The 15,465-nt window shown below is 29.6% G+C and overlaps 5 protein-coding genes across 5 annotated transcripts in view; 2 read left to right on the top strand and 3 right to left on the bottom strand.

The window, feature by feature from the left end:
* Window positions 1-15,465, bottom strand: part of LOC111682736 (uncharacterized protein KIAA2012) — a 53,073-nt gene that overhangs the window by 20,033 nt on the left and 17,575 nt on the right. The gene's annotated exons all lie outside the window — the stretch shown is intronic.
* Window positions 1-15,465, bottom strand: part of LOC111682750 — a 51,438-nt gene that overhangs the window by 18,441 nt on the left and 17,532 nt on the right. The gene's annotated exons all lie outside the window — the stretch shown is intronic.
* On the top strand, window positions 1,557-2,770 carry LOC111682733 (nitric oxide synthase-interacting protein homolog). Its single transcript, XM_023444729.2, has 3 exons — window positions 1,557-2,362; window positions 2,429-2,537; window positions 2,603-2,770. The coding sequence occupies exons 1-3, from the start codon at window positions 1,662-1,664 to the stop codon at window positions 2,672-2,674; spliced, it is 882 nt and encodes a 293-aa protein (XP_023300497.2). The 5' UTR covers window positions 1,557-1,661; the 3' UTR covers window positions 2,675-2,770.
* Window positions 2,927-3,645, top strand: LOC111682748. The gene has a single exon (XM_023444745.2). It carries the CDS (start codon window positions 2,998-3,000, stop codon window positions 3,601-3,603), a length of 606 nt encoding a protein of 201 aa, XP_023300513.2. The 5' UTR covers window positions 2,927-2,997; the 3' UTR covers window positions 3,604-3,645.
* Window positions 12,647-13,380, bottom strand: LOC111682747 (peritrophin-1-like). Its single transcript, XM_023444744.2, has one exon. The coding sequence runs from the start codon at window positions 13,358-13,360 to the stop codon at window positions 12,827-12,829; it is 534 nt and encodes a 177-aa protein (XP_023300512.2). The 5' UTR covers window positions 13,361-13,380; the 3' UTR covers window positions 12,647-12,826.

Below are 15,465 nucleotides of genomic sequence, written 5' to 3'. Positions count from 1 at the left end.
AATCTATAGTTCAGACTATGGACTAATCTAAAGTCCAAACTACGGACTAATCTATAGTCCATACCATGAAATAATCTATAGTCCAGACTACTGATCAATCTACAGACAAAAGGCCAAAATTTAATATAGTTTATTCGACTATAGGTCGAATTTTCTCAAAACCTTTTTAGATAAATCTAAAAATATTTTTCCCAATGTTTTCTTTTCAAAATCCTTGAGAACTATCAAATACTTCTAAAGTATAGCAAAATTTAAAATTTCTTCCATTAGTAGATAAGAAACATTTACTGAGAAAAAAAACGCAACTAGAACTTTAAAATATTTGAAAATTTGAATTTTCAAAAAAGTGTTAATATTGCAAAATTATTATTTTTTTAAATATATATAACACTAAACTAAACATTTGTCTATCACTGTATTTTTTTTTAATTTTTTATTAAAAATTTTAAAAAAAGAAAAGATAATTTTAAACACAATCTAAGATTGTCAAGCTCAAATTAATTATAAAAAAAATAGTTTTAAACAAAAATAAAAAAATAAAATAAGTTTGTAAAAAATATCTATATATATATATATATATATATATATATTTATATATTATATATATATATATATATATATAATATATATATATATAAAAATATCTATATGTATTTGAAAACAAATAATGCACATAAAAAATTTTTCTTAACTTTTTAGTAAGCATATCTCTATATAATGCTCTATTTTTCTAAAACATACTAAAACTTAGAGATTTTTTACAACTCGCTTCTTTTTTATAGAAATATTCGTAAAAGTATATTAAAATAATAACGAAATTTGCCAAATTAAAAAAATAAATTAATGATCTAATCTACACTCTATAAAAACAAATACAATCTCTTCGGTTTAGTTTAAAAAACTATCATTTATGTTCTGTGATAAATCATGTGAACAAAAGAATATTTTTATTATTATTTTGTTTCTATTAAAGTTAGTTAAGAAAACACTTATTATTATGAAAAATAAATGATTAATAAAATGTTTATATTATAGGGAAATGGAAATTGAAAAATTTGAAAAAAAGAGAAATTTAGAATAATAATATATATATTATTAATGTTAATATATAGGGAATGATATATACATTATATTAAAAAGACACAAATCATTAATAAATCTATATTAAAATAAACAAAAATAAAAGAAATTGTTTTATTTTGTGTTTAAAATGAATTCAAAAGAAACATTTTAAACTGTAACGGCATTTTTTTTATTAAAGAGTATCACGAATGAAAACTTGACATCACATTTTAACAAAATTCAAATTCAAATTTTATTGAGACTTCAAGTAATTCAGTTTACATAAGATCTTCCTAAAGATAATTATAAAAAAACTTAGAACTATATGTATGATTCTAATCATGTAACAAGAAAATAGCAGCCTGCTGTATCAAATAAATGTTCCCGACATTAAAGAAGATAGATTAAATTATAAGTGCTTGCTCCCGGCACACATTTTAACAAAGAGATGACATGTGTTGTTTTAAAACTTGGCAGCACTTTTAATGTAAACAAAAACACAGCTGTCAAGCAAATAAATACAAACATTTATAGAAAATTATTGAAAAAATTAACAATTTATTGGATTTTACAAAATAATTATAAAAAAATAAACAAAAATGACAAGACATGCTAGAAACTGTACCGCCGGAGCTGTTTACACTTATAATGAAAAGAAAAAAGATGCTGCAGAGTCCGGTTATGGCACTAATGCCCAACGTTTGGGTAAAGATTCAGTAAAATCATTTGATTGTTGTTCTCTTACCCTACAACCCTGTCGCAATCCAGTGGTAACCAAAGATGGTTACCTTTTTGACAAGGAGGCTATACTCCAGTATATAATAACCAAGAAAAATGAATACAGCCGCAAATTGAAGGAATATGAACGTTTAAAGAAAATGGAAGAGAATGATGTCACCCAGGAACTCAATCGCAAGCAGCAGGAATGTGTAGAACAGTTTGTTAAGTCTGGTAAACCGGTAAATGGTACAGTAGAAAAGCCCTCCACATCACGTGAAGCCAAAGACGAAAGTTCTATATCGAATATGGCTAATGGTCATGAAAAGAAATTGCCTAGCTTTTGGTTACCTTCAGAGTGTCCCAATGCTGGTTTGGCAAAAGCTAAAAAGCCTGATCCTACCATATATTGTCCGGTTTCTCAAAAGGTTTTAAAGGCTAAAGATTTAATTGATGTTAAATTTACTTTGGTTAAGGATGGTGACACCAAAAAATCGTTAATTGCCAAGGAGGCCAGGTATATGTGCCCGGTAACGCATGATATATTGAGTAATGCTGTGCCCTGTGCTGTTTTAAGGCCAACGTAAGTTGAATTACTTTAAAATATAAAATGTTGATTAAGAAAAACGAAATTTTTCTAATTTTTAAGCGGCGATGTTGTTACCATGGAATGTGTGGAAAAATTAATCAAAAAGGACATGATACATCCTTTAACCAGTCAGAAGTTAAAGGAAAAAGACATAATACCACTACAAAGGGTAAACAAACAGATTTTTTTTGGTTAAAATGTGCACAAATTAAGCATTTACTTTTCTTTAAACAGGGAGGCACAGGTTATGCTTTGACCAATGAAAATTTGGAGGGCAAGGAGAAAAGACCCATGTTGCAAGCCTAAATTAGGTTTCCGTTTTATTACTTTAATAAAGTTTTACATAAAAGAAATAGTAATAAAACAAAATTTTGACCCATTTGTTGCTAAAGATAACATAAACTATTGTAACCTTTATAGTTTATTGACACTCAGTTAACAGATAAAAAAATCAGTGTTCTATTAGAGATAACATTTCTCGATGACCTTGATAAAAGTAAAATTTTTAGCAATACTTTTTCTCTTATAAAAGACAAACAATTTAACATTTTCAACATAGTTTGATTAAACAACTAAAAGTTAAAACATAAAAAATTGGCTTTTTAAAATAAACTTAAAATAAAAGAAAAATGTTAAAAGTTTCATTTGTAATTATTGTCTTAATATTAAATGTAACCTTTGCCAAATATTTTGAGGAATGTCTAGAAGTAGCGGAGGATACTCTAATACCAGTAGCAAACGATTGTCGTGCTTATATCTACTGCAGCGATGAAGAGCAATCTTTTAAAGATACTTGCCCTGAAGAAACTTATTTTGATGCCGAAACAGGAGAATGTCTAATGGATTATGATAATATATGTCCTAAAACAATACAAACAGAAGAAGAGGTCTCCACCACAAAACCTATAGAAATGGAGACTACCACGCCCATTTCCTTAACAACACCCACAACAATTAACATTTTTTCAACTTCCTTAACCCCCAACGCTGACAGACCCTCTTCAAGACCTAAATGTGCTCGCCATTCGAATGCCTATTATCCTCACTTTGAACGCTGTGAATACTATTACAAATGTGTAGCTGGTTATTTAACAATTTTAAGATGTAATTTCTATCATGCCTGGGATTATCAGAGAGAAATGTGTGTTCCCCATAATATGGTTCAGTGTTATGGTACAGCGAAGCTTAGCAATTTTAAACCTAAATTTCCAGGGACAATTATTACATTGTTGTAGATATTTAGGCTGGACTTTGTAGTTAAGTAAGTTATTTTTAGTGAAGTCAAATAATTATAATACTAATTAAAAACTACGAATATTTAAGTAAATTGTTGTGACTTTTTGGCCATAGCACCTCTAGTTTTCCCAGAGAATTAACTTTTATGTTTTCAATTAAAAATATCAATTTTTGGTGGGAAACAAAAGATTCTTGTCCTTTTGGCTGTAGCTCTTCTAGTTTAGCCAGAAAATGGACTTTTATGATTTCAATCAAAAAATCGATTTTTGGTGGGAAATAAAAGTGATCACAGATTCTTGTCCTTTTGGCTGTAACTCTTCCAGTTTAGCCAGAAAATGGACTTTTATGATTTCACTCAAAAACATAAAAGTCCAGAAAATGGACTTTTATGTTTTCACTAAAAAAAATCGATTTTTGGTGGGAAATAGAAGTGATCACAGATTATTGTCCTTTTGGCTGTAGCTCTTCTAGTTTAGCCAGAAAATGGACTTTTATGTTTTCACTAAAAATATCGTATTTTGGTGGGAAATAGAAGTGATCACAGATTATTGTCCTTTTGGCTGTAGCTCTTCTAGTTTAGCCAGAAAATGGACTTTTATGTTTTCACTAAAAATATCGTATTTTGGTGGGATATAGAAGTGATCACAGATTATTGTCCTTTTGGCTGTAGCTCTTCTAGTTTAGCCAGAAAATGGACTTTTATGATTTCACTCAAAAAATCAATTTTTGGCGGGAAATAAAAGTGATCACAGATTATTGTCCTTTTGGCTGTAGCTCTTTAGTTTATGTTTTCACTAAAAATAATAATTTTTTGGTGGGAAATAGAAGTGATCACAGATTATTGTCCTTTTGGCTGTAGCTCTTCTAGTTTAGCCAGAAAATGGACTTTTATGATTTCACTCAAAAAACCGATTTTTGGTGGGAAATAAAAGTGATCAAAAAATCGATTTTTGGAAGAAAATAAAAGTGATCACAGATTTTTGTCCTTTTGGCTGTAGCTCTTCTAGTTTAGCCAGAAAATGGACTTTATGATTTCACTCAAAAAATCAATTTTTGGCGGGAAATAAAAGTGATCACAGATTCTTGTCCTTTTGGCTGTAGCTCTTCTAGTTTAGCCAGAAAATGGACTTTTATGTTTTCACTCAAAAAATCGATTTTTGTTGGGAAATAAAAGTGATCACAGATTTTTGTCCTTTTGGCTGTAGCTCTTCTAGTTTAGTCAGAAAATGGACTTTTATGTTTTCACTCAAAAAATCGATTTTTGTTGGGAAATAAAAGTGATCACAGATTATTGTCCTTTTGGCTGTAGCTCTTCTAGTTTAGTCAGAAAATGGACTTTTATGTTTTCACTCAAAAAATCGATTTTTGCTGGGAAATAAAAGTGATCACAGATTATTGTCCTTTTGGCTGTAGCTCTTCTAGTTTAGCCAGAAAATGGACTTTCGATTTTTGCTGGGAAATAAAAGTGATCAAAAAATCGATTTTTGGAAGAAAATAAAAGTGATCACAGATTTTTGTCCTTTTGGCTGTAGCTCTTCTAGTTTAGCCAGAAAATAGACTTTTATGATTTCACTCAAAAAATCGATTTTTGGAAGAAAATAAAAGTGATCACAGATTTTTGTCCTTTTGGCTGTAGCTCTTCTAGTTTAGCCAGAAAATGGACTTTTATGTTTTCGCTCAAAAAATCGATTTTTGTTGGGAAATAAAAGTGATCACAGATTATTGTTATTTTGGCTGTAGCTCTTCTAGTTTAGCCAGAAAATCGACTTTTATAATTTCACTAAAAAAATCGATTTTTGGTGGGAAATATAAGTGATCACAGATTTTTGTCCTTTTGGCTGTAGCTCTTCTAGTTTAGCCAGAAAATGGACTTTTATGATTTTACTCAAAAAATCGATTTTTGGTGGGAAATAGAAGTGATCACAGATCCTTGTCCTTTTGGCTGTAGCTCTTCTAGTTTAGCCAGAAAATGGACTTTTATGTATTCTCTAAAAAATCGATTTTTGGTGGGAAATAAAAGTGATCACAGATTATTGTCCTTTTGGCTGTAGCTCTTCTAGTTTAGCCTGAAAACGGACTTTTATGATTTCACTCAAAAAATCGATTTTTGGTGGGAAATAGAAGTGATCACAGATTTTTGTCCTTTTGGCTGTAGCTCTTCTAATTTAGCCAGAAAATGGACTTTTATGACTTCACTAAAAAAATCGATTTTTGGTGGGAAATAGAAGTGATCACAGATTATTGTCCTTTTGGCTGTAGCTCATCTAGTTTAGCCAGAAAACGAACGAACAAAAAATCGATATTTGGTGGGAAATAAAAGTGATCAAAAAATCGATTTTTGGAAGAAAATGAAAGTGATCACAGATTTTTGTCCTTTTGGCTGTAGCTCTTCTAGTTTAGCCAGAAAATGGTCTTTTATGTTTTCACTAAAAAAATTGATTTTTGGTGGGAAATAGAAGTGATCACAGATTATTGTCCTTTTGGCTGTAGCTCTTCTAGTTTAGCCAGAAAATGGACTTTTATGTTTTCACTAAAAAAATCGATTTTTGGTGGGATATAGAAGTGATCACAGATTATTGTCCTTTTGGCTGTAGCTCTTCTAGTTTAGCTAGAAAATGGACTTTTATGATTTCACTCAAAAAATCGATTTTTGGTGGGAAATAAAAGTGATCACAGATTTTTGTCCTTTTGGCTGTAGCTCTTCTAGTTTAGCCAGAAAATGGACTTTTATGTTTTCACTAAAAAAATCGATTTTTGGTGGGAAATAGAAGTGATCACAGATTATTGTCCTTTTGGCTGTAGCTCATCTAGTTTAGCCAGAAAACGAACTTTTATGATTTCACTCAAAAAATCGATATTTGGTGGGAAATAAAAGTGATCAAAAAATCGATTTTTGGAAGAAAATGAAAGTGATCACAGATTTTTGTCCTTTTGGCTGTAGCTCTTCTAGTTTAGCCAGAAAATGGACTTTTATGATTTCACTAAAAAAAATCAATTTTTGGTGGGAAATAAAAGTGATCACAGATTTTTGTCCTTTTGGCTCTTCTAGTTTAGCCAGAAAATGGACTTTTATGATTTCACTCAAAAAATCGATTTTTGATGGGAAATAGAAGTGATCACAGATTATTGTCCTTTTGGCTGTAGCTCTTCTAGTTTAAACAGAAAATGGACTTTTATGTTTTCACTAAAAAAATTGATTTTTGGTGGGATATAGAAGTGATCACAGATTATTGTCCTTTTGGCTGTAGCTCTTCTAGTTTAGCCAGAATATGGACTTTTATGATTTTACTCAAAAAATCGATTTTTGGTGGGAAATAGAAGTGATCACAGATTTTTGTCCTTTTGGCTGTAGCTCTTCTAGTTTAGCCAGAAAACGGACTTTTATGATTTCACTCAAAAAATCGATTTTTGGTGGGAAATAGAAGTGATCACAGATTATTGTCCTTTTGGCTGTAGCTCTTCTGGTTTAGCCAGAAAATGGACTTTTATGATTTGCCTCAAAAAATCGATTTTTGGTGGGAAATAGAAGTGATCACAGATTATTGTCCTTTTGGCTGTAGCTCTTCTAGTTAAGCAAGAAAACGGATTTTTATGATTTCACTCAAAAAAAGAACGATTTTTGGTGGGAAATAAAAGTGATCACAGATTATTGTCCTTTTGGCTGTAGCTCTTCTAGTTTAGCCAGAAAATGGACTTTTATGTTTTCACTAAAAAAATCGATTTTTGGTGGGAAATAGAAGTGATCACAGATTATTGTCCTTTTGGCTGTAGCTCTTCTAGTTTAGCCAGAAAATGGACTTTTATGTTTTCACTAAAAAATCGATTTTTGGTGGGAAATAGAAGTGATCACAGATTATTGTCCTTTTGGCTGTAGCTCTTCTAGTTTAGCCAGAAATGGACTTTTATGTTTTCACTAAAAAAAATCGATTTTTGGTGGGATATAGAAGTGATCAGAAATTCTTGTTCTTTTGGCTGTAGCTCTTCTAGTTTAGCCAGAAAATGGACTTTTATGATTTCACTAAAAAAAATCAATTTTTGGTGGGAAATAAAAGTGATCACAGATTTTTGTCCTTTTGGCTGTAGCTCTTCTAGTTTAGCCAGAAAATGGACTTTTATGATTTTACTCAAAAAATCGATTTTTGATGGGAAATAGAAGTGATCACAGATTATTGTCCTTTTGGCTGTAGCTCTTCTAGTTTAGCCAGTAAATGGACTTTTATGTTTTCACTAAAAAAAATCGATTTTTGGTGGGATATAGAAGTGATCAGAAATTCTTGTTCTTTTGGCTGTAGCTCTTCTAGTTTAGCCAGTAAATGGACTTTTATGTTTTCACTAAAAAAAATTGATTTTTGGTGGGAAATAGAAGTGATCACAGATTATTGTCCTTTTGGCTGTAGCTCTTCTAGTTTAGCCAGAAAATGGACTTTTATGTTTTCACTAAAAAAATCAATTTTTGGTGGGATATAGAAGTGATCACAGATTATTGTCCTTTTGGCTGTAGCTCTTCTAGTTTAGCCAGAAAATGGACTTTTATGATTTCACTCAAAAAATCGATTTTTGGTGGGAAATAAAAGTGATCACAGATTTTTGTCCTTTTGGCTGTAGCTCTTCTAGTTTAGCCAGAAAACGAACTTTTATGATTTCACTCAAAAAATCAATTTTTGGTGGGAAATAAAAGTGATCAAAAAATCGATTTTTGGAAGAAAATGAAAGTGATCACAGATTTTTGTTCTTTTGGCTGTAGCTCTTCTAGTTTAGCCAGAAAATGGACTTTTATGTTTTCACTAAAAAAATCGATTTTTGGTGGGAAATAAAAGTGATCACAGATTTTTGTCCTTTTGGCTGTAGCTCTTCTAGTTTAGTCAGAAAAAGGACTTTTATGATTTCACAAAAAAAATCGATTTTTGGTGGGAAATAGAAGTGATCACAGATTCTTGTCCTTTTGGCTGTAGCTCTTCTAGTTTAGCCAGAAAATGGACTTTTATGATTTCACTAAAAAAAATCAATTTTTGGTGGGAAATAAAAGTGATCACAGATTTTTGTCCTTTTGGCTGTAGCTCTTCTAGTTTAGCCAGAAAATGGACTTTTATGATTTTACTCAAAAAATCGATTTTTGATGGGAAATAGAAGTGATCACAGATTATTGTCCTTTTGGCTGTAGCTCTTCTAGTTTAGCCAGTAAATGGACTTTTATGTTTTCACTAAAAAAATTGATTTTTGGTGGGAAATAAAAGTGATCACAGATTATTGTCCTTTTGGCTGTAGCTCTTCTAGTTTAGCCAGAAAATGGACTTTTATGTTTTCACTAAAAAAATCAATTTTTGGTGGGATATAGAAGTGATCACAGATTATTGTCCTTTTGGCTGTAGCTCTTCTAGTTTAGCCAGAAAATGGACTTTTATGATTTCACTCAAAAAATCGATTTTTGGTGGGAAATAAAAGTGATCACAGATTTTTGTCCTTTTGGCTGTAGCTCTTCTAGTTTAGCCAGAAAACGGACTTTTATGATTTCACTCAAAAAATCGATTTTTGGTGGGAAATAAAAGTGATCAAAAAATCGATTTTTGGAAGAAAATGAAAGTGATCACAGATTTTTGTTCTTTTGGCTGTAGCTCTTCTAGTTTAGCCAGAAAATGGACTTTTATGTTTTTACTAAAAAAATCGATTTTTGGTGGGAAATAAAAGTGATCACAGATTTTTGTCCTTTTGGCTGTAGCTCTTCTAGTTTAGTCAGAAAAAGGACTTTTATGATTTCACAAAAAAATCGATTTTTGGTGGGAAATAGAAGTGATCACAGATTCTTGTCCTTTTGGCTGTAGCTCTTCTAGTTTAGCCAGAAATTGGACTTTTATGTTTTTACTCAAAAAATCGATTTTTGGTGGGAAATAGAAGTGATCACAGATTCTTGTCCTTTTGGCTGTAGCTCTTCTAGTTTAGTCAGAAAATTGACTTTTATGTTTTCACTCAAAAAATCGATTTTTGGTGGGAAATAAAAGTGATCAAAAAATCGATTTTTGGAAGAAAATGAAAGTGATCACAGATTTTTGTCCTTTTGGCTGTAGCTCTTCTAGTTTAGCCAGAAAATGGACTTTTTGTTTTTATTCAATTATTTCAGTTAAAAAAAAAAACATTAAAACTATTTATAGATTTACAGGGTAATTTAATAAAATTTTATTTTAAATATTTACAAATTTTTCACATTAATCTTTAAAATCTTTCCTTGTCAACAAGATCATCATCTGCACACCCTTTTCATTAAAAGCCAAAACAATAGATTTTTTTGTTTAATTAAATTTCTTTCTTTAAAACATTTCGTCAAATTAAAACATATTGTGTATGTTATTTGTGGTAAGCGTATACAATTTGTAAACCAAGCCAATTGTGTTAAAAAGACCACAAAATGAGTTTAGTAAATGAATGTTTTTATACAAAATAAATCTACTTAAATTCCACAATTATAATATTTGGCGTGATCGTTAGATGAAAACAAAATGTTGTGAAAAATTTTTCTTATTTAATTATAATAATTTTTTAATATAATTTTTCTTAAATGTTTAACGAATATTTAATAAAATTAAGCAACATTAGTCTGTTCTAGTCTGTTAAAGCATCCTACAGTAGGCATAATAGCTTTACAAAGGGTTTGTTATAATAAAAAGATGTTAAGTGGTAAAAAAAACTGTTCCCATTTGAACAGATTGTAGAATTTTAAATTTAATTATAACAGATATTCTATGAAAGACTTGATTTTAAAAAAACTGTTCCCAAAAAACTCTTAAAACTGTTCTCACTTAAAAAATAAACTGTTACCAACTAAAAATTTGCCTAAAATTGCATTATTCCGTGGGATTTTTAAAAACTGTTCCCATTGCCCGTGCCATAAAACTCTTAAAACTGTTCTCACTTAAAAAACAAACTGTTCCCAACCAAAAATTTGCCTAAAAGTGGAAATTTTCATTGGAATTTTATTCATATCAAAAACTGTTCCCATTGCCCGTGCCATAAAACTCTTAAAACTGTTCTCACTTAAAAAATAATCTGTTCCCAACTAAAAATTTGCCTAAAAGTGGAAATTTTCATTGGAATTTTATTCATATCAAATACGTGATGATTTTACAACATATTTAAACTGTTCCCTTTAAAAAGTAAACTGTTCCCAGTTGAAATTTTGTTTAAAAGTACATAATTCTGACAAAATTTTTGTTGGAACGCAATATCTATTGCAAAAGTGTTGATTTTCCAAAAACTTCAAACTGTTCCCATTTAAAACTAAACTGTTCCCAGTTGAAAATTTGTTCACCAGCGCACGATTATTGGGAAAACTTTACGTAATTACAATGTCTATTAAAAATCTATTCAAACTCTAACAATTTTAAACTGTTCCCTCCTTAAAATAAACTGTTCCCAGTTGAAAATTGTCTTAAAAACTAATAAGTAATGGAAAATTTTCACGGGATTGAAAAGCCTATTAAAAATCTATTCAATTTCCAAAAAATTTAAACTGTTCCCACTTTAAAATAAACTGTTCCTAGTTGAAAAATTGCTTAAAAGTAAATAATTCCTTAGGAAATGTTCTGGTGTTGTAAAGCTTACTAATTGCGTGTTGATTTTCCTAGAATTTTAAACTATTCCTACTGCAAAATAAACTGTTTCCAGTTGAAAATTGGCTTAAAAACTCATAATTAATAGGAAATTTTCATGAGATTGCAAAGCCTGTTCCCACTTTAAACTAAACAGTTTCCAGGTTAAAAATTGCTTAAACATTAATAATTCTCTAGGAAATTTTCTTTGTAAAGCTTACTAATTGAATGTTGGTTTTTTTAGAATTCTAAACTGTTCCCACTTCAAAATTAACTGTTCCCAGTTGTAAATTCGCTTAAAATCTGCATAATTTAAACAATTTGTTGCATGTCAATGTTTATGAAATAGTTTATGATTTTTTTAATTTTTTTTACATAATTCCCATTAACAAAATAAACTGTTCCCATTTGAATTTTTAGTAAATAATTCATAAAAACAATTGTCCAATTCATAATCGATGTCGTTACGTATTAGCGTTGTATGTCAGTAAAACTTTTCAAATAAAATGTATTAAAAATAAAAACAAATTTTTAAAAATATTACGACATACAACCGTACAACACCGATTGTGAATTGGTCATACATATGTATTTTTATAAAAATATTACAAGCAATTAATAAGTTAACAATTCACAATCAGAGTTGTACGGTTGTATCGTAGTATGTTGTAATATTTTTATTATTAATATGTTTTTGTTTCAAAAAATTTTATTTTTTATGACTTACAACTCTACAACGATACGACATTGATTGTGAATTGAAGAATTGTAGTTTTAATGTAAAAAAGCTGTTCTCATTTAAAAATAAACTCTTCCCACTTGAAATTTGTCAAAAGAAGACGTAGAAATTGGCAAAATCTTCTTAAAAAAGAAATTCTCATTAAAACTATAAAAAAATTAAGAGAAAATTTTAAATAAAACAAAATTAAATGTTACAAAGTCATCTATAAAACCAAAACTACCTAATCTTCTAACATAAAGGAACCGAAGGGAACACAACACACTTTTATTTAAAAACATTATTTGTTTAAATAAATTTTACAACTTGGAGGATGGTGGATTTTTGATATGGAGGGAGGTGGTTTATGTGTAGTTTTTGTTTGGCTCTGATTTGGTTATTCATACTTTCTGGGTCTTATAAATGCGTTTGTTGTTTGTTTTTGTTTTTCAGCATTTTGCCTTAAAGTATTGTCACTTATTTAAATTTCTTGTAAATGTAAATTTTCTTATGTTTTTCGTTTCTTTTTTTTTCGCAAATTTTGTAATCGCATGTACAAAATTTTTAATTGAATGTTGTTGCTGGTATGGCTGGTTCTTTTCTTTTTTTTTTTTTTTGTTTTTCTTTCAGATACAGGCTGAAATTTATTTATTGTATTTTCTTGGGGTCTGTGGAAATTAATACAATTTATTGTTGTCATTTGTTTTGTAGCATTTTAGCTTTTAATATTTGTAGGTTTTTTTTTTGCTTTCTAGTATTTTATTATGAATTTTAGGTTGTGGATTATATTTGAAGGTATTTCTTGTCATTAGTCATAACTTACACATGTTCTGGTTAGGCCAATAAAATGGCTAAGATAAAGGATAAATAGAATCATAATTAATTATATAAAATTTAACATTAATTAAACATTTAACTTAATAACTATTGGCCATAAACATAACATATCGCTTCAGCTTGTGACAATACACAACGACGCTTAATCCAGTCAAAAGTAAAACCAAGACGGCAACGTTTAAGTGTTAAAACACCATTTTTACACTCATAATAGTAGAAACAATTGAAAGGATATGGAATGTAATAAGTTTGTGAAGGAAAACAAAATGGTCGTATAAAATTTTCAGCCTCTGTATGATTCTCTTTAACTTTTTCCTCTTCGGTGTTGGAAATTGTACTGCCAGTAGTGGTGATAATCTTCTCACGACATTGTATAGGATTTTTTTTATTACACGACAACATGTCCTCATTGAAATATTGTCCCTTTGGACATTCACCCAAAGTTGAACGTAAACCATTGCATATAATAAATTGACTACAATTGGCAGGATTTGCTATGATAGTGCCTTTTTTCATATAATTGCAGTTTTTGTGAGAAACATATTGTTTCGCTTGTGAGTTCTTAGGCATGTGAAATGCAACTAATACTAACAGAGTTATAGTTAGAATTTTGTAACCCATTTCGAAATTTACTTTCAATGTTAACTTTCAAAATATATATGAAGAACTGTATAAATTATGTTTTGTTTGCTATTTATATAATCGTTGGTAAAAATCTGCAAATTAAGGTTTTTTTTCCACTTCATGATAGCGTCTTAAATGAGATCATGTTACACGTTTTAATTTGTCGTTTGTTAACAAGTTAAGAACATGCATATGGCAATTTACCATATCTTTAAAAACAATATTATACTACGACTTTGTTATTTAGATATCTATTGTTTACGTCTAGCAAAAAAAAAAAAAAAAAAAAATTGTTAATGTTTCATGGGAAACATTCATGTGCATACTATAGAATAGACTATAGACTAGACAATAGACTAGACTAAAGACTAGACTATAGACTAGAATATAAACTAGACTATAGCCTAGACTATAGTCTAGACTATAGACCAGACTATTGACTAAAGTATAGACCAGACTACAGACTAGACTATAGACTAGACTATAGACTAGACTATAGACTAGACTATAGACTAGACTATAGACTAGACTATAGACTAGACTATAGACTAGACTATAGACTGACTAGACTATAGACTAGACTATAGACTAGACTATAGACTAGACTATAGACTAGACTATAGACTAGACTATAGACTAGACTATAGACTAGACTATAGACTAGACTATAGACTAGACTATAGACTAGACTATAGACTAGACTATAGACTAGACTATAGACTAGACTATAGACTAGACTATAGACTAGACTATAGACTAGACTATAGACTAGACTATAGACTAGACTATAGACTAGACTATAGACTAGACTATAGACTAGACTATAGACTAGACTATAGACTAGACTATAGACTAGACTATAGACTAGACTATAGACTAGACTATAGACTAGACTATAGACTAGACTATAGACTAGACTATAGACTAGACTATAGACTAGACTATAGACTAGACTATAGACTAGACTATAGACTAGACTATAGACTAGACTATAGACTAGACTATAGACTAGACTATAGACTAGACTATAGACTAGACTATAGACTAGACTATAGACTAGACTATAGACTAGACTATAGACTAGACTATAGACTAGACTATAGACTAGACTATAGACTAGACTATAGACTAGACTATAGACTAGACTATAGACTAGACTATAGACTAGACTATAGACTAGACTATAGACTAGACTATAGACTAGACTATAGACTAGACTATAGACTAGACTATAGACTAGACTATAGACTAGACTATAGACTAGACTATAGACTAGACTATAGACTAGACTATAGACTAGACTATAGACTAGACTATAGACTAGACTATAGACTAGACTATAGACTAGACTATAGACTAGACTATAGACTAGACTATAGACTAGACTATAGACTAGACTATAGACTAGACTATAGACTATAGACTAGACTATAGACTAGACTATAGACTAGACTATAGACTAGACTATAGACTAGACTATAGACTAGACTATAGACTAGACTATAGACTAGACTATAGACTAGACTAGACTATAGATAGATAGATAGATAGATAGATAGATAGATAGATAGATAGATAGATAGATAGATAGATAGATAGATAGATAGATAGATAGATAGATAGATAGATAGATAGATAGATAGATAGATAGATAGATAGATAGATAGATAGATAGATGGATAGATAGATAGATAGATAGATAGATAGATAGATAGATAGATAGATAGATAGATAGATAGATAGATATATATATATATATAGATAGATAGATAGATAGATAGATAGATAGATAGATAGATAGATAGATAGATAGATAGATAGATAGTTAGATAGTTAGTTAGATAAATAGTAAGATGGATAGATGGATAGATAGATAGATAGATAGATAGATAGATAGATAGATAGATAGATAGATAGATAGATAGATAGATAGATAGATAGATTATCTGTAAAATGCTGTACATGTTCTTTATGATTAAGAAAAATTTCAATTTTTTGCTAAAAATATAATTAAATTTTTTCAGACGTAAATAATTTTTAATTAGTAATCGCTTGCAACTGATATTTAAGAAAGTCGTAAAAGAATATTTAAAAACATTGAT

This window comes from Lucilia cuprina, chromosome 5 (assembly GCF_022045245.1).
Source record: "Lucilia cuprina isolate Lc7/37 chromosome 5, ASM2204524v1, whole genome shotgun sequence".
Classification (NCBI taxonomy): Eukaryota; Metazoa; Arthropoda; class Insecta; order Diptera; family Calliphoridae; genus Lucilia; species Lucilia cuprina.
The sequence above is the reverse complement of the archived record's forward strand: the minus strand, read 5'-3'. Positions and strand labels throughout refer to the sequence as shown.

What these genes read in the sequence shown, in the direction of transcription:
- LOC111682733 (XM_023444729.2), top strand. Translation starts at nt 1,662, where the DNA reads ATGACAAGACATGCTAGAAACTGTACCGCCGGAGCTGTTTACACTTAT. An exon ending in TGTGCTGTTTTAAGGCCAAC is followed by an intron (nt 2,363 to 2,428) that starts GTAAGTTGAATT and finishes CTAATTTTTAAG; the next exon opens with CGGCGATGTTGTTACCATGG. An exon ending in ACATAATACCACTACAAAGG is followed by an intron (nt 2,538 to 2,602) that starts GTAAACAAACAG and finishes TTCTTTAAACAG; the next exon opens with GGAGGCACAGGTTATGCTTT.
- LOC111682748 (XM_023444745.2), top strand. Translation starts at nt 2,998, where the DNA reads ATGTTAAAAGTTTCATTTGTAATTATTGTCTTAATATTAAATGTAACC.
- LOC111682747 (XM_023444744.2), bottom strand. Translation starts at nt 13,360, where the DNA reads ATGGGTTACAAAATTCTAACTATAACTCTGTTAGTATTAGTTGCATTT.